General features: G+C 40.7%; 1 protein-coding gene across 1 annotated transcript in view; it reads right to left on the bottom strand.

Moving 5' to 3' along the window:
* Positions 1-24,784, bottom strand: part of PCSK2 (proprotein convertase subtilisin/kexin type 2) — a 110,323-nt gene that overhangs the window by 44,310 nt on the left and 41,229 nt on the right. Inside the window, exons 3-5 of the mRNA XM_030490221.1 lie at positions 11,584-11,697; positions 9,800-9,908; positions 7,784-7,821 (exon numbers count right to left, since the gene is read on the bottom strand). Coding sequence (XP_030346081.1) covers positions 7,784-7,821; positions 9,800-9,908; positions 11,584-11,697 — 261 coding nt within the window. The remainder of the gene's footprint in view (positions 1-7,783; positions 7,822-9,799; positions 9,909-11,583; positions 11,698-24,784) is intronic.

The following is a 24,784-nucleotide window of genomic DNA, read 5'->3' on the forward strand; positions in this document are numbered from 1 at the left end:
TAATGATTAAAGTGATTAGCCACCTTGCACTTTCTCAGTGTGCAGCTGATTAATTAAGTACATTGATTATAGAGAAAAATAAATGCTGCGGATGATATGTTGTCTTTAGCTTGCAAAGCGAGTTGTCTTTGGCACCATCTCACACAGCTTGTACACCAGGCATGCATTTAGCTTGAAGAATATTCCTTTCAGGTTGTTCTAATATAGAATAAAGCTGGAAACGTGGAGGACTGTGATGATGATCAGAGGACTGGAGCACCTCCCCTATGAAGACATGTTGAGGGAGTTGGGCTTGTTCAGCCTGGAGAAGAGAAGGCTCTGGGAGACCTTAGAGCAGCTTCCAGTGCCTAAAGGGGGCTGACAAGAAAGCTATCACTACATACCTTTTTACTACGTACAGGACAAGGGGGAATGACTTAAAGCTGAAAGAGCATAGATTTAATTAGATGTAAGAAAGATGTTCTTTACTGTGAAGGTAGTGAGACACTGGCACGAGTTGCCCAGAGAACCTGTGGCTGCCCCATCCCTGGCAGTGTTAAAGGCCAGGTTGGACAGGGCTTGGAGCAACCTGCTATAGTGAAAGGTGCCCCTACCTGTCACAAGGGATTTGGAATTAGATGATCTTTAAGGTTCCTTCCAACCCAAACCATTCTATGAAACTTTCTGCAGCACTCACTGCTCTGAAAATAATCTCAGCCAAACGCAACTACAACGTATTAGTATCTTTCTGATTCCAAAGGAATTTATTTTGAGGCTATTTTATACCCAGGAAAAAATCAGTGCATCCCCCTGAAGAGGCCAACATCAGTGGAGCAATGCCAACTCCAGTGGTATAGATGGTGCAAAGCACCAAGAACTTGCAGAAGCATTCAGATCTTTCATAACAGGCTTTAGCAAAGCTGTTAGCAAAACATCTTTCAGTGTGAGAAATCCAGTTTTCAGCTGCAAACACAGCTCTGTATGTGACACAAATCATCTCTCCTTAAGGCAATCATACCTCTTTCACAAGGTGCAGCCTCCCTTGCAGAAAAAGCCTCTTTCTGTGCCCTCTGGCCATATGAAATAATCCAGAGGAGAAACAGTCTCCAAATTCTTCTTGCTGTTCCATCTTTTTAATTGAATTGAAAGCTAGAAGGCTGTGATAATATCTATGATTACGAAACATTTTCGTCTTTCACAAAGCAAGAAGACACGGACATCTCCTTTACGTAGCACCATGGCTTCTCTCCCCCACTAGCAGTGCTCATATTGAGCAGCTATAAGGCAGAGAAGAGGACTTGTACAGTTAGACTTCAGTACATGAGCAGCACTGTGATAGGTACCTGCAAAACCAGGTACTGTTGGGAGCAAGGAAGAATTTTTTTCAGGACCCCATTATGTTTTTCAAGATGTGAAGCATTTTTAGTAAGTGACAAACCCAGGACACACTTCTAAGTACACAGAGAACTTTATTTGCCTGGCTGATCTTATCAGAGAAGACATCATGTCATTTTCAGCCTTTCGTACCTTCAGAGAAAAAAACAAACAACCCAGATTGCGCAAAACAGAGGGATGAGCCCAGAAGCTGATTCTGCACAGAGTAACAGAAAAAAACCAGCCAAGACTGATACAGAGAACTTCATTCTCTTCCCTTTAAATTGTAATTTATGCCGGTGAAACTTCATTGTCTTGCATGTCCTGACTGATCATCTTCCAAATGCTAAAACCAGCCCCTTAGCTGCCAGAAGCCATCTGAGCAGCACAAACAGCCCAACAGAAGGCCATCACTTTCAGTTGCTAAGGCATCAGTCACCCTGGCATTTAAATGCTCGATCCATCCCTCTATCCTGGCAAAAGAGAGGTTTCATTTTGTCTCAACTATCTCTTGATGAAATTTCTGCCACAATCCGCTCTAAGAGCATCCATCAAGCAGTGCACTTACTGAATTCTCGATGTTAGTAGAAAGATGTTTCGTGAATTTATTCCAGGTTTTGGTTGATAATTTTTAATTGTTATGCTAGTGTTTATTTCAGAAAACCTATTAGCAAAAAACCCAATTCCGTAAAAAACAAGTGAAACCAACCAACCCAAAATCCAATTAGTGATGTGTTCAAGCACCTAGAACAGTTTGTTCTGTTCTTTTCTTTTTGATAATGTGTTATTTCAACATTGCAATTAAAAATTTGTACTAGCAACAATGGCCAGCATGCAGAGTTTGCCCAGAAAATAACTTTGATGTATTAGCAGTAAGGGTTTATTCATATCAAGTGTCTAGTGTCTGTGCTCAATAACCCTTTGAAATGCAGCAGGAAATGGCAGTGCAACTATCTCAGGCTCTTTAAAAATCATGTCATAGGGCTCAGATCTCATAAAGCTAACTGAAATCATTTGCGGATACCAGGCAAGTATGAACCCGACTCTGCTAAAGTTTGGCTTTATGTCCCCTGTGGATCCCTTGGGCTGATATTAATGACAGTGCAGAGACATTAGGATCTTTTCAAGGTCTTCAGAGGTTCTCCAACAAATTTCAGTCCTGGAAGGGTAACGTTTTTCTCACCACCACCAGAGTTATATGTGAACTCTGTTTGACTTGGGCAATTACATCAGCTGGGACTTCCGCGGGGTAGATCATCAGGGTCAAAGCAGTATGGTTCAACAGATGTCAATGGAGCTTTGTCAACTTACAAACCCCCACAATTAGGCCCCAGTGATTTAGTGGAGATACTGATGATTTATATTAGTAAAGCATTGAGATCAGGCTCATGGCCTCCAAAACGATTTGTAGGTCCTTTCAGTAGTGCGCAGGGAGGCCAAGGCATACTCAGAAATTCATGCTAATGAAGGAAACACAGGCTTTCTAAAAGAAAGAAGATCCTTTATGCTGTTGCTAAGCTTTGCTACACATATTGCAGTGTATAATTTATCGCCTGTACTATTTCTTATTTCTTTTGTGGCTGTGAAGATTATTCAATGATGTTTTTGTTCCTCTAACAAACAATGGAAATTGCCTCTCATAACAGAAATAGAACATTTCCCTGCTTCACTGCTTATGTGATAAGATAATTATTCCAAAAATATGCTTCTGTTTGCCTCTCGGCAAGGCAGGGGGAGCTGTTATCATATTAGCTGGTGACAAGTAACCAAAAGTTGTGAGAGACTGCTTTGCATTTAGAGATGTCACCAAAGTGGAAAGAGAAGACATATGAGACCACCTGCTGTTCACATTTGAGTAAGAAATGGTAGATGACAGAAAACTTCAATTTATCCTAGTGTAACTCCAGAAATTCTTCCCTCATTCCTTACATATGGCCTTTTTTGCTCAGCAAATCCTCTCCTGCATACAGCCTGAGTGACAGCTGGTAAAGACCTTGGAAGATGGAACGTAAGGTTGTACCATAAAGACACGTTACAGGAAAGACAGAAAGCTAAGGGAAGGACAGCAATGAAGCGCTGCTAAGATGACTGCATGTTTGTTCATGCACGTTACATCTGTGTAATTCCACAGACTTCAGAATCTTCTTTCTTATCTGAATGTTATATTACTATATATTACTAAGGATTGCTGCATGATTTTCATTTCACATGTACCAGTACTTTGTAAAAAAGTTACCTACTCACAGAGTCACCTCTGGGTTTCCTACAATAAATGTTTGTCTTGTTCTCTCTCCCCCCCCAATTTTTTGAAACAAGCTTTCACCTTCAGACAGAGTTCAGACATGGAAAACAGCAATTTCTTACTCCTGACCCGAGTCTCTTGGTGGCATCCTGATTTTCTTCACTACTGCTAATCAGGGACAAATGCACTTACACGAGATGATCAGCTCCCTGCTGCCATAAATGGGATAATGCAGCCACACTGACCTTCACCAGCAGACACTGGCCAAGTACAAAAGTACCACAATATGAGATCAGCTTATGTTTCTCTTCTTGGCACATCCAGCCTCCATTTGCTCTCTTAGGTTTTTCTTGAAAACAATGTACTGATATTTGTAATGTACACCCCCCACAGCTGCTGTTCTCCTCTTTTATTAGACATATATAATGTGCAGCCCTTGTGACTTCATTTTTCTTTTTCACTCAGATGCTGCATCTTGGAGAAGTCAGTCCTGAAAATTGCTGGCTTTGTATGTACGCTCTGAACTGAAATAAAACCATGGAGTATATTAGGCTTCAGCTTTTTAATTATCAGTTCATAATGAAGGGTTCTCTTTGTGGGGAAAAAAATAATTTCCCGAAGGCTGAACCTCTGCAGGGTTTCCAAGGCTTGGAAGAAAATATTGATCGTTTGACAATGAGCCTCTCTGCATTCACGGTGCAGAATGGAAAATTCCAGCTTTGCCATAACCCCTTGATCCCAGAAAAGCAAGTAGCTATACTGCAGCAAGCTGGGAGAGGGTGCTGGGAGAGCAGTCCATCCAGACTGTGAGCAGGCACACTGCCTTCCATGTATATAAAGTACATTAAAAAGAGAAATGGAGATTGAAGCAATAAAGCTCAGAAACAGCAAAAAAATATATGGCTAGAAGTGCATGCCATATGATAAGGTCACAGTTCAGCAATTTTTAGAAGAAAATACAAATTGTTTTTTCTTTAGAAAGGTCTTTCTTTTCCCTGACCTCCATTTTGTCTAAGTGCTAACCCCCATTAAACTATTCAAGCAAGAAAACCAGCAAGTCAAAAACATAAAAGCCAAATTAAACTGAGTAACCAATGCCAAGTTTTCATACTTGAAAATGCTCGAGTGCCAAAAACACCACCTTTGAGAGACTTTCTAATTGCTCCCAATTTTCCAAGCAAGATGCACAGACATCGCCAGGCTACGCAGGCATTTACACACTTAAGAAACATAAGCTGTAAGCTTTTAATTTCCTAAAAATAAATAACGTAACTTAGGAGAAAGCTGTCCCAAAGCGCAAATGTCATGAAACACCAAACATGTGGTATAGGAGTGGTGCAAAGGTGCCTGCAATTGCTATGCCAGCCTGAAGTGAGTTAACAACTCATACCTGAAGAGACTCGTGTCATTGCATTTTTATGTCCTAACTGATCTTTCCTTCAGCTGCATTTAAGCCCTTGCCTTTAATTCATGCCCAAATTACTACCTACTGGGAAAAAAGGCCCCCGTGATCTCTGAGACACGGTAGATGCTGTCAGAGCAGGATCTCCTAAGACTGAAGGAGGCCTGTACAGCCTTGCAGCGAGAGGAGGAGAGGCAGAGGGCAGGTGAACCAAGCCCTGCAACCGCTGTGCTGTACTTGGGCCATAGAGAGATGGCAGATTTTAGCAGCAGGAGCTGGAATCCACCTTGCCCTTCAGCCAGACTCCTCTCAGACACAGCAACAGCAGCCAGCTCTGCGTGGGAGGTGCCAGCAACTCTTACCAGTTACCAAGTTTTAGTTATCTTGCATACAATGTGTGAATTTATCAGCACGTTTCCTTGCTGTGTCTTCTGGTGTATTCAGGACAGAATTAAAAGTGAACCTTTTGCAATAAAGATGAACTATACACACGCAAGCTGTTCTTTCTTCTTCTTCTCACCCCCCCCCCCCCACCCTGCCAGTGCTATGTCAGCCTACAACTACAGATTTCATGGGTAGCTCCTATTTTTTTTTCTTTCTGTATTAAAAGCATTGGGGTGATATCTCCTTTAAGAAAGTGATCTTTCAAATGCAGTTTCTGCTGCTCCCTTAAATGACTGTCTTACCAACTACTTGTTCCTCAGTCTTTTCTCCCCTGTGTCTGGCTATTGATCTGCCTGTACAAGCCATGCCTAATTCTGCATTTTGCATTGGCCAGACAATCAGTTTTTGTCTCTCCAGATCCTGATCATTGCTCCACTACTGGACCACTCCTTGCCTGGACAAAGTCTTTCCTACACAAACCTTTTCAGATTCCCACCTCCAGATCAGTCTCCTCACAAGTCCTTCATGACTGCCATTAAAGGTTTGTTGTCCCCATGCCCACACAGCTTTTCTTCTCCAATTTTCATCCCAGTATTTCTTTTCTGAAATCTCAGATTTCTCTCCAGCTCTGCTATTTTCTGATTTTTAGAATCATGTCTGTGCATTGTCATTCTCTGGGTCATTTTCCATTAAATTCCAAAAAACTCACCATTGCCACTCATAAAACAATACATTTCTGCTAAGCCTGACAAATATTTATCCATCAAGCAGAAAACATTTTTAGAATTAAAAAACACTGAATTAGTGAGAAATCTATTTTAGGTTTCTGGACATAATCCTATAGGTTCACTGTAAACAATAGAAGTGTTCTTATTTGACATTGTATCAGATATGATGTAGAGACTTTTTGCTTCTTTAGCTGAAACATGATTTTTAGAATCATAATACTCCCACATACTTTGTCCATGCCTGCTGCTGAAAAGTGAATAAAAAGTGCGTGCTTTTCCCAGGTCATATGCTAGAACACACACACAGAGCACAATTTCTGCAAAGAAAAGGGCTGCCTTTTACAAACTTCTTTATTTGTATGAATCTATGGAAACATCCTACTGAGTTATTTCACTGGAGATAATTTTGCAGTTAGGGCACAGAGTTTAATTAGCTGCTATCAAGTTATTAAGCTAGTTCATAAGGAGTGAAACTGGCTATCCTGCACTTCACCTCTGTGGTCAAATTCCTTGTGCAGAGTAAACACTTTCTAGATGCATTTATTCCCTACCAAATGTGCTTTGCTACTTGCAACAAATAAGATTTTTCCACCTGTGTGTTATTATTTTCCAAATTGCAAGTACGTAAAAATAACTTACAGAATCATATCACAGAATGGTTTGGGTTGGAAGGGACCTTGAAGATCATCTAGTTCAAATCCCCTTGCTACAGGCAGGGACACCTTCCACTCGACCAGGTTGCTCCAAGCCCTGTCCAACCTGGCCTTGTACACTTCCAGGGATGGGGCATCTCATTTCAGAGCTGTTCTATCTGAATGGCTTGTGTTTTACCAAAATTTCCAGTTGTCTTTGTTCTTCATTTAACTGCAGATGCAAACTAAACCATATTGCTCACCTGAAGAAGCCTGTGCTTCCCTCAGGAAGCCAGTGGCTGCAGAAGAATAGCATGACCTAACCCCCCTGGCAATGAGCCATAGCTTCTTGATGCCCATTGTGCACCAGACTGCCACAAGCACATTGGGAGAGCAGTGCACCACAAAGGCAACGGACAGCCCCTGGGTACTGGGAACCCTTGTAGATGCCTGGAGACAGGAGTGGTAGTGTCAATGGGGGGTTGGGGAGAGCCTGGAACAATTAAGAAAGATAAAATCCTGCAGTCCAAAGGTCTGAGTTAGGTTTGAGGAACAATTGATTGGCACAGCATGTGCTGAGAACACACAACCTGCCCTGCACATGCTTTGAAGCACTGGATCAAATCACCTGTCATGAAGGAATTAAGCTGTTCTGAGAGAATTCAAAGGCTAATACATGCCTTGCCACAGCCCACAGCTCCTTGCCCCTCCAAGTGACAGGTGCATTCTGCATCTTAATAGCAGGATTTACAGCCAATTCGCAGGTTACTTATTTCTGTCCTAAATCCAATATTGCCAGCTGCAGCTTATTTAATGTGAGGCAGCACTGTCATTTCTCCACAGCCAGCTTTGTCACCTTTCCATCCCTTGTACATACAGGCAGTCTCATTTTTAGTCTGCTGCTTTCAATGTGAATGTATCATCTGTAAAATAAGCAGTTCAGCTGTACTGTAATTCCACTCACTGTTATAAATTTTGTAGCAGAGGGACTATAACAGTAAGAAAACCCACATTTTACAGAAAAAAGTCAGCAGGTACTTACGTAATTTGATGCAAGATCAGGGTGCAGATAATCAATTCCTGCAATAAGATAATGACAGAACAGAAACCAAAGGTTAAGAGTTTCAGAAAAGATTTTCTAATGACAACAGAAGAAAACAAGATTCCTTTGCCACCATAGGAAAATAATCATAGTGAATAATGCAACTGACTGAGATTCCAGTTCTTAAATGTGGACTTGTAAACTGGTGTACCGTTTCTGATGCACTCCCAGCAAGGAATTTCCAATTACTTATGTCAAAATCCAGGTGCCAATTTTAAAGGTGAGCTCAGTGACAAAATTTATTGACCTGCTTTGTAGACTAGATCCTATCTACTTATTAAGATTAGTTTAAATCACAATTTATCTTTATACGAGTTCTATCATCTCAAAGCATACCCAAACTAACAAGATCAGTAACCGCCGGATCAGTACAAGATATAAAAAAGAGTATTTTCAACCACAGAAAGCTGTAAAATAAGTAGACAGAAAATTACTTAAACTAGTCTTGGGGAAGGCAAACTAAGGCAAACATGTTGGATTACGTATATGAAAGGCAATTTTTAATGCTGGATTAGACCATTTTAGCAAATATCTGAGCATAGGCTCCACACCTTGGTAGTGTGCTAAAGACTGTGACAGGGCAGTGGTGCAGAATATACTCATTCTAATGCATGGTATCTTTCTACATATGGCAAATATACAAATCCCAGGGTATGGTGTAACAGAAGCACCAGATCTACGCTCCGATGAGATAAGATGACCTATTACATATCCAGTTAAACGATACAAAGAATAGCCACCAATCCCCTGTTACATTTTGATCATTACTCTGCCCCATGACTGCACCACACTATTACATGCTCAATTTTATCTCCAAGGAGAATGTTGTATTATGGCGGTTATTCTGATCAATGATTACCTCCCATTATGTAGGGTCTTTAGCACTAGAATTGCTGGAAGAGACCCATGTATCTGTGGAGAGCTTTACTGATCCAAATGGTAGATGAGACAATAAAAGTCTCAATGAAGAATCATGTTATTCAGGTGCTCTTCCAGAGTTACTGGAAGTGAATATAAGGCAAACTATCCCCCTCTCTAAAAGCTGAATCTTACGGGCCAACAGCTTTATTTGACCTGAAACTCAAGTAATTTGTCATTGTCCCCATCACGGTCATGCTCAGCTATTCTGAAAGCTAAGTCCTGCCTCTGTGGGATCACTGAAACTGTGATTTCTCACGATATCACACGAAAGATGATCCCTCACATGAGACTGATCTCTCATGAATATACAGATATCTAAGTCTACTTTCTTACTTCCACAAAAAACTTGTCTTAGGAGTAAGCAGATGAGGCCAGATCTCAGTTGACCCTAGAAAACATAAGTGGATCCAGGTATTTTATTTGTTTTTAAAATTATTCAGTCACCATAAAAGGAAAACATTCAAAATTTAGCCCGAAGAAAAGTGTTGAGAGACTGCAGAGAATTCCTGTACTTCAGCAAGGAACCCATGAATGGAACAGCTGTGATTTCAACTGTACCTTTTATCTTCACCTTCCCTGAACTTAGCCTCAAATCAGTAATATATTTAATATGCAGATAGTTATTGACATTGAGCATGAAAGTGTTTAATTATTTCAGCTGTCAAGTATGACTTTGAGAATAATGTAACCCAGAAAATGTTTTCTTAAGTACTTTTTGCACAGCAATTACATCCTCCAGTCAATGCCTACAGAAGTCAAGGGGAGTTTTTCTTTTGGCTTAATGGCTGTTATAGTGTGCCCTGGAAAATATCTGAGTGATAATTGCAAACTACTTTTAATGCTTAGATATCCATGCTTCAGCATCCCTAGTGAAGTGTTTATAACATGTTTTCCCTGAAGATCTCAAAGTCTTTATGGAGGCTGGTAGTCTCACCACTATAAGCAATCCATTATTACTTTTTAATCTTTCTTTGACTTTAATTACATGAAAAAAGCTACTTAAAAACATTACATTAGCACTCAGTCTTCACTTACCATCATCCATAATTCCTATGGTTACTCCCTTCCCTGTGTATCCCAGCTCCCATGCTTCAGCTACATTAAGGTCAAGTCCAGGAGTCCCATCTGCTTGACCAGTGTTAATCTGATACATCAGTGAAAAAGAAGAATAGGTTTTTTTACTTGACAGACACATCTTCACAGCCACTGAAATTTGCTTTCTGTCTTTGCATGTATCTTTGGTAGGGAAAAATATATTCCATTTGCTTTGGATTGCACATCTGTACATTATCATAACTACCACAAGAATACAGTGGTAAAAAACCAAACCAAACCAAAGCAAAACACAAAAAAACCAACCCTTGGTAAATTCACTTCTTTGTGGTTTATAAGATTTGGTTAAACCCTGAATTTTCTGGACCCAAAGAAGGACTTTTTTACTTAAAATGTCAGGGCAGTAGGTCAATCTAGAAAAAAGTTAGACCAATGGATTTTACAAAGGACTTTTTTATGAGCAGGAAATGCTTTTTTCTTGAAAGCAGGGATTTACTGAAATTCACGACCAATGGGTTTAGTACCAGAAACAAGTTCTTTGATAACCAGGTTAGCCCTTCTTCAAGCAGTAAAGTTCACTAGGTGAACTTTAAGGGTCCTTTCCAACCTTGTGTCTGTGCGATTCTATGGTTCTGCAGTACAGGCAACCTCCTGTATCTTCAGGCATTACTCATGTTCTCCAACCTCATTTACAAAGTTCTCGAGTTGTATAGGAAAAATAATATGGCTTTTGCTGTTGAGATGCAGAAAAATTCAATTTTGTGTCAGACACATTTCAAAACACATTTTAGTGTACTTTATAATCTAAAAAATATATAGCTTCATATAAATTTTGTTATTTTTATCACTGAAACATTTTGCTTGAAGTACCAGAAAGAAGTGAATTAATCCACATTTTATCATCTCACCAAGGATGAAGCCCCATCCCTGCTAATGCACCCTCATTCACCTGAAAACTCTTGCTTTAGAAAAAAAAAAAAACCAACCATATTGGATGGAATCATAAAACATAAGAAACGGATTAAAAGGAAAGAGAGTAAGAAACACTACTCCTAAGCAAAAAAGACCCTTCCTAAGTTAACAAAGCAGTACTGCATTTACTAAGTACTTCATCATAAATAGGTTGCAAGATTAAAACTGGCCCAAACTACTTTATCAACCTTTCATATAATTTTGGCTACTTCTATGTAAAAATTAAATTTTTCTTATATGACTGAAGACTTCTCCCTATAAAATGACACATTAAAAATGAAACAATTTAGCAAAATATTAATTTCTTTTGACATTAGCTTAAGCCAAAGTTCATCAGTTTTCAGCTGTTCTGCTTTTGACAGAAGAGATTCAATTAATATTCATATTTCCATAAGGCAAAAAAACCCTCAATTTTTGTAGCCAATAACACTAGAACTTTCTGTTATAATTCTGTAACAATATTTTACCTGGCAACAGCTCAAAGACATGATTCATATGCAGTTTTAGGGGTCACATCAGCACACCAGGAATGCCCACAGGACACCAATACAGTTCTCTTTCAAGCCTTCTAAGGATCTTTCCGTTGACTGAAATGAAATTTAGCTCTTGAAATGTGCTGGGTCTTCCCAGCATAAAAGAGGTACAGTTAAACACAAGGGGATCAAGCCTTGGATCCATTCCCAAGTTCTTGTGAGTTACTTGGAAAGAACTCTTGGAAAACATTGCAACAGCATAGAATGGCTTGAATGCCAATTATTTAGTTATGATTACTGTGATTTTCTTGCAAAACTTACCAGGTACCATTGCTTTGTAAATAAAGGATCATTCATGTTGATGTCAATGTCGTTGATGTCTCTATATCCTCGCTTCCTTCTGCTGAAGCCTTCCTGTTGCACAGCTTTCCGTACCTGGAAGGATTAATTTTTACATCTTTAGCTCAACATCCTTCTCACATACACAAAGATTTTGTAGCCTAGTTTTCATGGGAGATAAGGATTATGAAATCACACTATCTGTGTCTGTACCATTCATTTGGCACAGACACCAGTGACTGATTTTGACTGGTTTGAGCCAAAATTTGCAAGAGGTAGACAGCTACAGGACTACTACAATGGCTGCGTGGGGGAGAGACACCCAGAAGTGTCCTATCTGGAGGAAAATTGCAGCTTGAACATATTTTAGGCACCCAGAAGTGTGCATAAGAAAGAGACCCTATCCAGGCATCATTATTATCACGGATCTTCTTGCCATACTTTTTGCAAAATCAAAACATTGTTCTTATTAGAAGCTAAAATTATTTAACTAATTCCCAATATGTCAGTGATCCAAGCTGCAGGCATTTGAGAAAATGAGCAGGCAGGTCTCAACCACGCTTTTGCTTTTCCAGATTTTTCTCCAGGGTATTTTCAGAGTACTAGATAGCCTTTCCTGCCAAACAGATTTGCTGGGAGAAAAAAATATGTCATTGTGTGCTTTCATCATACTCCTGAGGTTCTCAAAACCATGTCTTGTAAAGCAATCTACTTTCAGGGATTATCCTTGCAGTAAATGAGTGATAAATAAATACACTGGCAAGAAAAACTAAATGGCAAAAAAACCACTAAATGACTATGCTGGCTGAAGTATAAGACATGAAAATACTGGTTATGAAACACAAATAGCCATAGTTTTTTAGAGATCATTTTCTTCATGAACAGCAAATCCAGAAGAACATTAACCAAGCACTTTAGAAAATAAGAAAAGTTAGAGACATAAATATGTTTGGAGGCAGGAACTACAAATGTCAGACCATTATCACGTTATTTGCACCCACGTAAAGGTGCACTCCTAAATTGGAGTTATAGCATGTGCTAACAAACTCCCAGACCTTGCAGAAGTGCTGTCAAGTTTGGCATACTCTTCTGTACTCTTTAGCCGAACATATGGAACCAAGAGAGCATGAAGAGTCACAGCATTTAATTAAGTAACAGATATGTCAAAAACATGGAGGCTTCTTGATCAAAGAGGAACGCTTAAAACCATAAACTGAGTACACCTTGAGGTGCAACAAGAAGACAGGAAGACCCCTAACATTTCCTTAGGCATTTCCTTGAAAAAAAATGCATGGTTATTAAATAAATCTAGTAACTCAGAAAACCACTTCTACATGTGTGGCTTTGGCATTTCTGATTAAGAATACGTATATGGGAGTTACACCGCTGTGTCACAGTAACTCATACAGTATCAGTCTAAATCAACAGAGGAGAAATTAATCCAAAGGCTAAATCAGATCTTGTGTCAGTTGACTCATTCTTGGAGGTGTCCTTCTATCTCCGTTAATTAAAGCAGAAGCCTCAAAAGAGTGCTCAGTGAGGTGCCTAAGGCTGAGAGGAAACTGGGATGTAATGGATGGGGGCTAAAAGCTATTTTCCTCACAGCTATACTGCTTCATTATAACCCTGAAAACTTAATACCAATTCACAGTGAGCAGGATGGGGCACTGTGCCCTCAAAAGGCAGTATCAAATGTGTCTGGAAATCTACTAATCTGAATTCTGACTCCTTAAAACTAAAGGTACCAAATGATAAAATATTGAACACATTTATGCACATTTATATGTGTATTTCTATTACTTGAGCAGGTTCATTAAAAGCAGAGCAGATTGAAAATAAAAAATAAACCTTATACAAAATAAGTTGGAAAGAGGACAGTGATTAAGTAGGACCCATACTAGGTGTACTTAGTGGTGCCAGGTATCTGCACAGGGTAAAGAAAGGTATAAGCACACTGTTTGATACCTCTAAGATAAGGCTCAGTGATGCCATGGAGACAACAGAGCAATCACCTGTCATTATGCCTTCCTCCGTTACCACCCCTGCCTTTCTGCTTGCGACTGCAAACCCCGAGCTGTCACCACAGAAAATAACTCTGAACAGAAGCCAACCCTCACTTAGAGGGATGCCAGAGAAAAAGATTTCATGCGTTTGTGCTCCCACGCAAGCTTGCTGGCTCTGCAGGACCTGCTGCATTAAGGCACTGAATTAGGATTCAGTACAAAAGGATTTCTACTAATTAAAAAGCACTGCTGCGGAGCCCTGGCTTTTCTTTAAGACAACCTGGAGGAAGTGGGGGAGCAATCTGCAGAAATAGCACAGGCTGGTTTCCCTCTTCAGGATCACCTCGTTTGTCTGATTTGTTCCATTTCACAGTAAAATAGAATTTATTTTTTGCATTATATTACATTATATTTGAATTTCCTGAGACAAGGGAATATACCCCCAAGGAGGTATAACCTCCTCTGAACTAAAACCACTCTGTAGGCTGTTTTCTGAGTATTTCATATGGAGAAAGGCACACACGATGTTACCATCCACAGATTTAACAGTCTCAGAAATTTTGAAGCCTCTTTTTCACTACAGGAACAGGGGTTTCTTCCTCATGTTCGCAAGTAATGGTAACTCACACAATTGCGTCCAGAAAAGACCAGGTATTTCTGTCATGAAATGAGTCAAAAGGTTTGGATAAGGCCTTGGTACCTTCTCACTCACATAAGCTATAAATTGACTCGTTCAGTTGCCTTGTATTAGGATCTTACCCAGCATGAGGTAAGAACTTGCCTTTCCCTGGTGAAAAATGTGTCTAGAAAGTAATGATCCCAAGAACAGATAACTTCCATATATTCCAGAAAAAAATCCCATTAGAACAAATTTGGAAAAAGATGATGTGAATCAAATTAATTGAGTGGAGAACTGCCCATTCAGGGCTGCAGAGAGCTGGCTCAGGAGAATCCTTGTCTTCTTGCCAACTGCGCGTCTACATTAGAAAAACTGTGGGTTTTCAGAGCTGGGAACTCGTGCTTTCATGTCTAGTCTAGGAAAGCCACATCTGATTCTGCTTCTATCTTACGGTTTTCTTCTTAAAGAAGATGAGGCCTCCCTGAGACATCAGTAACGTAAATACATTAAGGATCACATTGCAGGTAATACATTTCAAAAACACATACAAGAGAGAACATCTTTGCATGTGCAACAGTAGAAAATAATTGGAAAACATTCTGATCTTGTAACAGCCATAATCCCATGTACTTGTGTCAAGTGCAGACCTGGAATCCAGCCCTCAATCCAATACACAATGCAACCTCATGCCACTTTTCAAATACTTCTCTAACTAAAGCAGGAAAAACAGCGTTCATTAAGCTTCTGATAATAGCATCTGAAGCTTCTGATAATAGCATCTCTAAATGATCTGAGCCTATGAAGCATCCTACTTATTAGAAACTAGTGAAGGAATGGGATTTTTTTACTAAAATAGCCTGAATTTTACCATTTTAAAATTAGGTTTATTTATCAGCAACAACAGCCTTTTATTTCATTCTTAATTTATTTATTCCTTTTTCGTTAGGATACAGGATTAAGTAGAGAGCAAAATCTGAGCACCTCCTTTATTAGCATGGGACTTAATCATGTAAAAGTTACTAGCTATGTTGTAACGAGAATGAAGGTCATGTATCAAAGAAGGTAGCCCATGGATGATAAGATCTTTACAAGGAAAAAAGGGTTCGAGTATTGATTTTTAATATACTTGTACTTATGCATAGTGCATGAAGTCACTTGGATGATAATAAACCAGCAGGATACTGATGCAGAACAAATTAACAAAATAATCAATTGACTGCAATACTGCTCTGGGAGGGCCAGAAACCACAGCACTCTAACTGTGCTCTATGCTCCTGTGAATGCCAAGATAATCAGCTCCTCGTTTTGACGGAACAGGGTTAATTGTACTGGTGAGCTCCTGCAGTTAAATGACTCTGTTACATTGAGCATAAATGACAGATTTACTAAATTATACCAGCGGGTGCACAAAAGTGGAACAGTACACATAACCCCAACCTCAAGAATCAAGAACTTCAGAACAGGAGAATTCAGGCCAAATTCCAGAGGAAAAAGGCAGTCCCACTGATGACATCAAGTAGGCATGGATTTTTAGAAACAAACATAGCAGTGAGATGATCCACCAAAGAAGCAGTGGTTCTTTTTTCTCTAAAGCCTCAAGGTCAACAGAGGTCTGATCCTGAAGGTGAAATAAAGAAGTCAGGCTGGTGGTGGGGCTTAGGCCCTTTGAGAAGGGTACTGAAGATCAGTCTCCCATGAAGGTGGTTTGGAATAGTGTGTCCAGATTCACAAAGCCATCGTCAAATAAACCACCTTTAGTTAGTGGAAAGCTGTCCTGGCTGTGGCTATCATTAATTTCTGGTATTCAAAGAAACAAGGTGGCAACAAAAGATGGAGACAGAGAAGTACAAGTAAGACACAGTGATGTGCATGCCTAAGCCCCTTTGAAAAGTAACAAGAATGTGATATCACGCACCTACAGCAATTTTAGGGGTCTAAGTAAACACATTTAATTTTACTATCCACTCCATTCACGTAACCTGACAAGTACATTTATTAGGGAAATACGATCCCGCTCATTACCTGTATTGTCTGACAGCTGTTTGCTGGTAAGCTCTGAAGATGTCAGAGAGGAGCACCCATCTCACATTCTTCTACATTTTTGTTAAAGCCCCAAAGTAATCAAGTTTTTTGTGACTCCTCAGTACAAAATAAAAGGAATAATGCCAACTCTCCTTACTAGCAAAAAGAAAGTACAGACCTACTTGAACTGTAAGAGAAGTCAGATGAACCAAACCAAACTGAATCACTTTTAAATGGCAGTGGGAACATCTCATTTCTGCTACTGAACGGATAACCTGGGGTGGTGAGGCTGCTAGACTCCATCCAGCCACAGCAACGCAGAAAATTGATGCCTTTTGGCTTGACACAGCTGGATCCATCTGATTTCAAACTTCCTGAGCCTGTTTCAAGGCCCAGAAAGAATAGGCAGGGATGTCAGGGGGCTTGCGAGTATCACTGACCATCCAATATTTATTAATCAAATGACAACTGCTCCTCTGATGCAAGAGAGTAACTTTCAAAGGTTCTCATGAATCTCTCCATACACAGCAATAAGTCACTGTTGTTAACTGTGTCTCTGGTGGATTATTCATAACAGAGTGCCTGAGCGCCTCTTCTACCTGTATCCATTCATCCCTTGGGAGTTTTCTGTACAGGGACTCTCCCAAGCTATGTTGCCACTCCTCGGTAGGTGCAGTTAGAGCTGCGACAGCGAAGATGTAGCAGCTGTTAAATCACAAGTCTAAAAGATTTCATGAAAGTAAAAATGCATCTCTCTCCATCAAAATACCTGCATCACTCTTGTTTTACACATTTTAAATGGCTATTTTCATAATGACAAACATAGACAGAATGATACTTCCTTTGATTTCTAGGAAAAGTCATGCCTATAGTAAGATATGTCAATTTTTCATTGTTCTTAGCCATCCCTCCACCCTGCTGTTACTTTTTTGTTCTGTTACTAGTTGAAACAGTGTCATTGGACGTCAAGGACCTGCTGCTTTTTTCACTTACTAAAGTTAGATGTTCTGGATCAGTTCTAGTTTTCCACTTTCTCTAACCATCCCCGTTTGCCTACCCGAACACTTGTAAGTGTATATACACCATGAGCACATACTAAAGCCTCTGGACACCTACACTGTCCTCAGTCACCCCTCTTGGGACATCTTCTCAGTTCTACTTGACTCCAGCTTGTGCCCTTTTAACCTTTTTCCCCCTCTCTGGATGTGGTATTCTAAAGTGTCACACTCCCAGTAGAACGAAACAAGGATAAAACCATTAAACTCGACAAAAGACTGTTACCGATTGCCTTGCACAGCAAATCCTGGCACAGGAGCTGCTCACTAACTTCTCTGCAAAAAAACCTGAAAATCAAACACCAGAGGCATGGCCACTTAGAAAACTGCTCCAGAAGTTCAGCATCAATCAGGCATAGTGAAATACGAACAGCCTGAACTCAAAGGTTCCATGCAGACAATTAACCTTTCATGAATGGAAACACGATTTAAAGAACCTGTGTTTCAACCAAGTTCATATTTTTCATAAAAAATATGCAAGAACTGCCTTGCTTCTGCCTTATTTTGTGACCTTTTGTTTTCCTGATATTAGCTCAGTGCTTGGTAAATAAGGAGCTTTCAAAAATAAAAGGAGGGGGAAAGAAATCAATATTTTTGTCCATTTAGCAGGCCTCTCACAGTTCAGTGACATTCAGGAAGCAGTGAGTAAAGAGACAAGGAATCAATGTGTAAGAGGAGGCTGCAGATCATACTCAAGCTGCTCAGCTAAGCAATCAATAGCGCTCCTCTAGCTTCTAGTTTGAAATGCAAGTGAGTTGTTTAGGCTGCAACGTAAAATGAATGCTGAGTATGGATGGTCTGCCATGGGAAATGTCAATTTATTAAAACAGAAATTTTCACAGAATCATGCCCTCTTTGACAAAGCTTTTTTGATCTAGGATAAAATTTATTAAGGGGAAAAACTGAGACAGAGAAACAGCGCTGGATACCTTGATATGGAGTGCACTGCCTCAAGAACAAGCAAACCGTTTCACACCTCAGTTTGGCGTCAGGGCCATATCAGGATCCACAGTATCACAGGTGCTGGCTACTCTAGGAACTCCATTCTTATTTCCCACTTTTCCCCTGCTTAGACAAGGCAGCAAAAAAGCAGAATCTTAAGGAGTTTCCAAAAGAATGAAAAACTGCTTCTTATTCTACACAGAGAAGCTGACATTGCGCTTTACAGTATATAATGACAAAAAAAGCCAAAGTAATTTATATTTCAAACAATGTCTTATTGCAAGACAGCAGGACAGTCACCTCGGTTACAAAATCAAAGATCTCTGTAAGAAAGAAATTCCCCCAGAGATGGGCTATAACTGCAGGCATTAGTCTCTCCAGTGGATTTGGAGATATTGCAAACCACAGGGACACTTCACCAGCAGCTTGTGGGTAGATTTTGCACTTTGCTCTCTCACCAGTTACACTGGGCCACAGAAATGATCAGCCTCTCCAAATCAATCAGAATAACCACCTCTCTGTGCAGGTGTTCACAACAGCATGCCTGGTGACAGAAAGGAAAATCAGGACCCACGCATGTAGGGCACTATCAACTGCGGATCATCCCTTCTTAGCTGCAAAATTAGTTGCTACAAGTCACAGTTTTCCCTTCTATTACATCCCTTTGCCAAGTACTGCAGATATACCTTTCTTAAAACATCACTCTTGAACACACCCCCCTCTTTTCTTCTTCATCAACAGTAAAAGTATTTTCATAGAGTGATTTTTATTTATTACAAAGGCCACCATCAACCTTTGAGGTGATACCCAAAGTAGGTAGGTCTAAATTATATCTGCAGCCTCTCTGTGGTATAAAAGGGGTTTAGTTTAAATGGAAATCAGGCCCAGTTCATCTTTAAGATTGCAAACCTTTTAGCACTGAGACTAGCTTTTGGAGATATCTGTGCAGGACAAGAGAGAAACGTGTTCACTTGGTGCTGAATCTTCTAATTCAACAATTCCCTCTTTGTTGACATTTGTAACTTTGGACCGTTCCTTATATTCCTGGGCAGTCTTCCAACAAAGGACTTTCCTCCTGCTCACTGGTCCTACAAGGAGAGAAGTACTACAGAGTCTGCCTTTATACAATCTCCTTTTTAGATATTCCATTAGTACGGTTCCTGCTTCCACACAAGCGATGAATATCTGATACATCCCAAGAGAATGGGAGTGCTCATAGGCTAAAGATTCCTTTAACTCTGTTGATTTTAAGTTAATTTATTCCATGAAGCAAGTCTCCAGATAAGTGGGGACTGTGAGAAAATATCACTTGGTGAAAAATCTGTTCAGTTAGGCTTGTATGGGAGGACTGAGCTGACAGGTAAAGTTACTCTCTTTGCTGAAGTGTGCCCTTTACTCACCCTGATGCAGAAGAGACTTCCTGTAAACATGTGAATATTTGTGCTAATGCCCAAACGCATCTTCCATCATAAAGCATCATTTGTAGCAGCTTTACCTCTAGCCTCATTTATTTTCTTTCTAAGGCCACCAATTTGCTTTACAGACCTTAAGTGCACTCCGTATGGACAGACCGGAAGTGCCTTGCAATATGCCTGTGCAAGTATGAATCATCATTTAGGGAAACTGAGTCAGCAGAGGATAAGACCTTCAAGTCTGCAGCATGTACTGAATAGACCTCCTGGTCTCCAAAGTGATTCTGCACTCAAAAGCTGGCTTCTGACCTGTGCTATAACTCATCATACTTCCACTTCATTCTTCACAGCCTCCTTCCCACTCAAATTTCATTTAATAGCTCATCATTCACCTTGAAACATCTGCTTGGAAAAATATAATACACATTTTCTTCCACAGAATTACTGGCATGGATTATCCCCTTCCCACATCAACAGAAAATACACCATAATGTCACACTCCTTGAAGAGCTCCATGTTGGCCTGTCTTTTATGTGATTTATTTTGCTTTCTATGCGTACTCCTTTTCTAAACACCAAGTCAAAAAACAACACACTTTTATACAGCTGCTCCCCAAGCCCAATGACAGCATTCAGCCACGGCGACTGTAGTGGGAGCTGTTTGGGGTTCCTCTCATGCAGTGGGGCTTAAAAGTTTACTTCAGCTTCCTCTGCTGTTTATAGCCCTTCTAGCAGATGGGCCCTGCTGGATCCAGTAGCAGTGAAGCATTTGCATAGAAAATTGTTGCCAGAATCTCAGCTGAAGAGCAGCTTCCCAGAATAAAAATTGTATCATGGCACTAAGAGGAAAGAAAGGCAGACTCATGTCAGTGCCGCTGTCCGACCTGCAGTGCATGAACCAAGCTGAAAATCAATTTGATTTACATTCATTTCAGAAAGTGTGAATTAAAACAGTTACTTAAATCTAGGTCCTCAAAACCTGGACTCATGGGGTGACCGTGAAGAAAAGGTTGGCTCCATCATGCAGAATCTGGACTTTCTCAAATGTGGTTTCAGAAAGAGCACAAGTGCCTTTTGATTTCTTTTTCCTGACTACAACCCTGCAAGTGCCCTACAGATTATGATCCTTCCCTTCTGTAACCTCTTCTGCACTGTCATTGCTCAAAACAATTACTCCTTTCCTTGTTTCCTCTGCTCCAAGAGCAAATGATGTAGTCTGAGTTTGGGGAATACATCTCCCAAAGAGGCATCTATTTCAGTTAACATGGAGGGGCTCACCTCACATCGCAAATGGCCACTTACTCTTCCCCCGTCAGCTCCCACGGTCTCTGCTCTGACTCAGGTCCCCACTGCACCATGCAGGCGGTTTGCTAGTGCTGATTACTGCCCACTGTTGTCAACACCTCCCCAGCCAGGTGGTAATGACATCTGCAGAAGGCCATTTAGCTTTAATAAAAAACAAAGGCTATTTTTACAAAGCTGCCTGCCTGGAGTGATACAGTAACAACTGCCAGAAAGTCTAAGCTAATTCTAATATTTCAAACCTTTAATACTTAAAACTTCAAGGTTCACATGAACGGTAGTAATGTATTAGTGAGCCTTTCTTGTCTATTTTTAATGCCTTCAGAGCTCTGTTGCTATCTCAGTGGAGATGAGATACAGGATTGCAAACCACTGATCTTCCTAAAGTGCTGCCTGGTGGGAATTACATGGGCTGTACAATGTCTTCTCTCAGGAAATTTTGTACCGAGAAGCCAGACACAAAACAGAAGCCAATCTTATGACAGGGGGAAAACCGCAATTATGCTGCTGCTCGCATTCATGTATCTGCTCATGCACCCAACAGCAGCGTAGTTGTTTATAGCACAGCTACTTCTTTATTCTATTACCATAAATACACCGGACAGAAGAAAAAAGGGAGCATGCTCCCATGCATGTCTTTCCCAGCCCAGTAGGAAGCGACTGATGATTTGTATTGATCAGGCTATACACCATAAAGGTTGCAATTGCACTTCTTCAGCTCCTAGATTCAGAGGTTTATGGATCCCTGCCACAAAGCACGTTAATAAAATGAGCAGAGGTTTATGTATCACTGCTGTACAGCACTGGGTTAACAGCATATAACTGCCAGGGACAGGCCATCTGCCACAGAGGAAGCATCAAAACAGAACTGCTTCTGGAGAACAGTTTCTGTATCAAGAGCAAAGGTAGGAAAAGCTGGAAATAAAGAGACTGGCTTGCAAAAAGCAGAGAAGCAGATGATGTCCTATTGTTCTGGCCTTTATCCAAATCAGTTTTTAATTTTATACTTTCAAAGGCTGACCTTGATGCTTGTCAAGACATGCTGTCTGTCAGAATCCTTTCTGTTAATCTTCCAGCGTTCTCCTCCAATTCCTGCCTTGGAGCCCACAGAGAGCACAGTTGCAGAGCTCACTGGTGCCCAGCACCACAGCAGAGAGCGCAGCCAAGGCAGAGATATCTACAACAGGGCACTTTTCCCACCTCATCCCACAATCTGGCTGCCATCAAGTGGCAGAAATCCATCCTTCTGCCCCTGAGCTTCCAAATTGCCTAGTGCCTGCTTGAGCAGCATACTGAACCTACATTCTCCCAGGGAAAGCCTACAGCTCTTTCTTGACAAGAAAGTTACCAGGACATGAGTGATTTGGCAAAGGCATCACACCTAGCATGAGACTGTAGGCAGGACACCTAACACAGAGCAGTGGTGGGTCAGCAAAGCAGGGAAGAGATGCCATGCTGGGGCACAGAGCCAGCCCCAACATAAAAGAGCACACAGAGAATTACCAGGGAAGGAAAAGCCTGTGAAACTGAGACATTAATACACTAAGAGTTGATCCCAGCTGAAACTCTTCCTAGCTTGTCACGGAGACAGGGCAGTACAAGGCACAGAAGTGTGACCTGAGTATGTTTTATGGGTTTTCTCAACAACCCCCTGAGCAGAGAGGCTTTTTACATCCCTGCCCATGTTCTCCAAAAGCCTGTCCCGCTGGCTGCTGGCCAAGCCCCTCTCCAAAGCACATCTGCACAATTAAATTTATTGTCAGAAATCTTAGAAACAAAGGGGGTTCTGCCTTGATTTCAAGGGACCAGGACATCCAACTGGTTCAGATTTGTCACAAGCCTCTCTATTTATCCACTGCCTAGAGCAATGAAAAGTAGCCCCCCAAAGACTACAAAACTCATTATTGGAGTTGCAAGTGCACTAGCAGAGCTTTTGGTGCCAGAGCTTTCCCTTGTCCCCACTGAGTCAGAGCACAGGCTGGTTTAAATCAAATTATAAAATGATCGTCCTGCTGCAAATTCTTTGAACTTTGCTGCTTTTTTTGGCCAGGAATGAGGTAGTATCTTTTCAGTTCAGTTATTTGCATAAAATAATTAGACTTTGGGGTATATTCTCCTCCCAGTACACATATATAACTTGCATTAATATTAATAGGGATACTCTCTATTCACACTCATTGAAAGGAGGCTGTACCCCAAGGGTCTGAGAAAGACTAAACCCTAAATATGCTTTTGCTTATCACTAAAGATTTCTATACACTCCTGTAAACTGCTATCTCATTATATAGTTCTTGCTTTTCCTAGTTTACTTCCACTGAGACAAATATTCAGCAAATAATGGAAGAAAATCACTTGTACAGGTTTCACACAGCAGGCAATCAAAAATGATGTGTGTGAATTCTACGGAAATAGCTCTTTATGTCCAAACTTTAAGCCCCAATCCATGTTACAGTTTCCACAGAATAAAACCTTAATGGAAAAGCTTCCCTCATGAAATTACATTTCTCTGATGCAAAAAGTGATGAATCTCTGGTTAATACTAACAGTGTCTGCTGCACACACATTTAAGGGCTCTTCAAAAAAAGCCAGCATCAACCTCTGTTATGGCAAGCACTGAAAAAGTGGCTTGAGACTACCAGCACTTCACTGAGTAACAAAAGGGAGGTCTGGAGAAATAAAACTACTACAGTGGAAGCACTGACTTTATGGCAGTTTGAACAGATGCCTACATTGGGATATGAAGTCCCACATGTCTCAGGCCACTGCAGTATGAAGAAGTGTAAAGCATTCAGTGCTAAATGACAGAATCATGGGCTTGGCAAGCTGTGGACAATACAATGACATCGGAGATGATGCCCTTTGCTCTGGGCCTTTCTTCTAAGAGTGAGGTGAGCTGTACCCATGAATGATCATCACAAAAGGAAAATGAGGAACAATGAGGCGCTGCCTCATACAGCAAAATTATGTAAGGGATGGCCCTGCCAAAGTCTTGGCTCAAAATGTCATTTTATGAGACTGAGGGTAACAACAGTATTCTGCAAAATGGAGAAACAAAACCCCATGAAGTCCCTGGAAAGGACTGAAAACTTTCCTACCGGGTAGGGCCCCTCATTGTTCCTTGCTTCCCTTGCAGGAAGGGCAAACCCAGTTTAAGATATTCCCTCTTGTTTCATCTTGCCACATGCTACCCTGGACTGAACTGCAAATGAGAGCAGGGAAATGCTCTAGCTTAGAAACAGGTTTTTCAAGAGCAATCATATTCCCGATTCCAACACCAGCTATTTCTGCAACAAAAAAAAAATGTGGGAACGGTATCAGAGGAACAAACAGTAAGCATAGAGAACACTAGAATACCTAAACTCGGGAACACCACTGAGAAAAACATCAGGTGAAACCACCACAGTGGAACAATGTACATTCGGTATTAGCTTCTTGGCTGAGATTCAATTCTCCTCCTTTTGTCCAAGGATAAATACAGACTCAGCCATTCATTTCCATGAAATTTCAGGTTTTTACTGCTGCAAATTGGAGAAACATCTATCTCTTGCGTTTAACACCATGCCTGTGAGAAGAAAAACTGTTAACAGCCTCCCTGTGGCTGAACTCTAGTTCAAACTTGCTGGGCTGAACTTTCGAGGACAAATTATTATTCTTTGCTTCAGAGGAGAATGCCTGTTTCAAAAAAAGTAACCTAATCAGAATACACAACCCACTGGTGAGGAAAAGACGCTGAGATATTGAAGGGGAATCCCAGGGGAGGTGTGTATATGAGGCCAGAGCAGCACGTAGAGCCTTGTGAATTGGTATGGTTCAGGCTCTTCAAGCACCA

Source organism: Strigops habroptila, chromosome 6 (genome assembly GCF_004027225.2).
Source record: "Strigops habroptila isolate Jane chromosome 6, bStrHab1.2.pri, whole genome shotgun sequence".
NCBI classification, from domain to species: Eukaryota; Metazoa; Chordata; class Aves; order Psittaciformes; family Psittacidae; genus Strigops; species Strigops habroptila.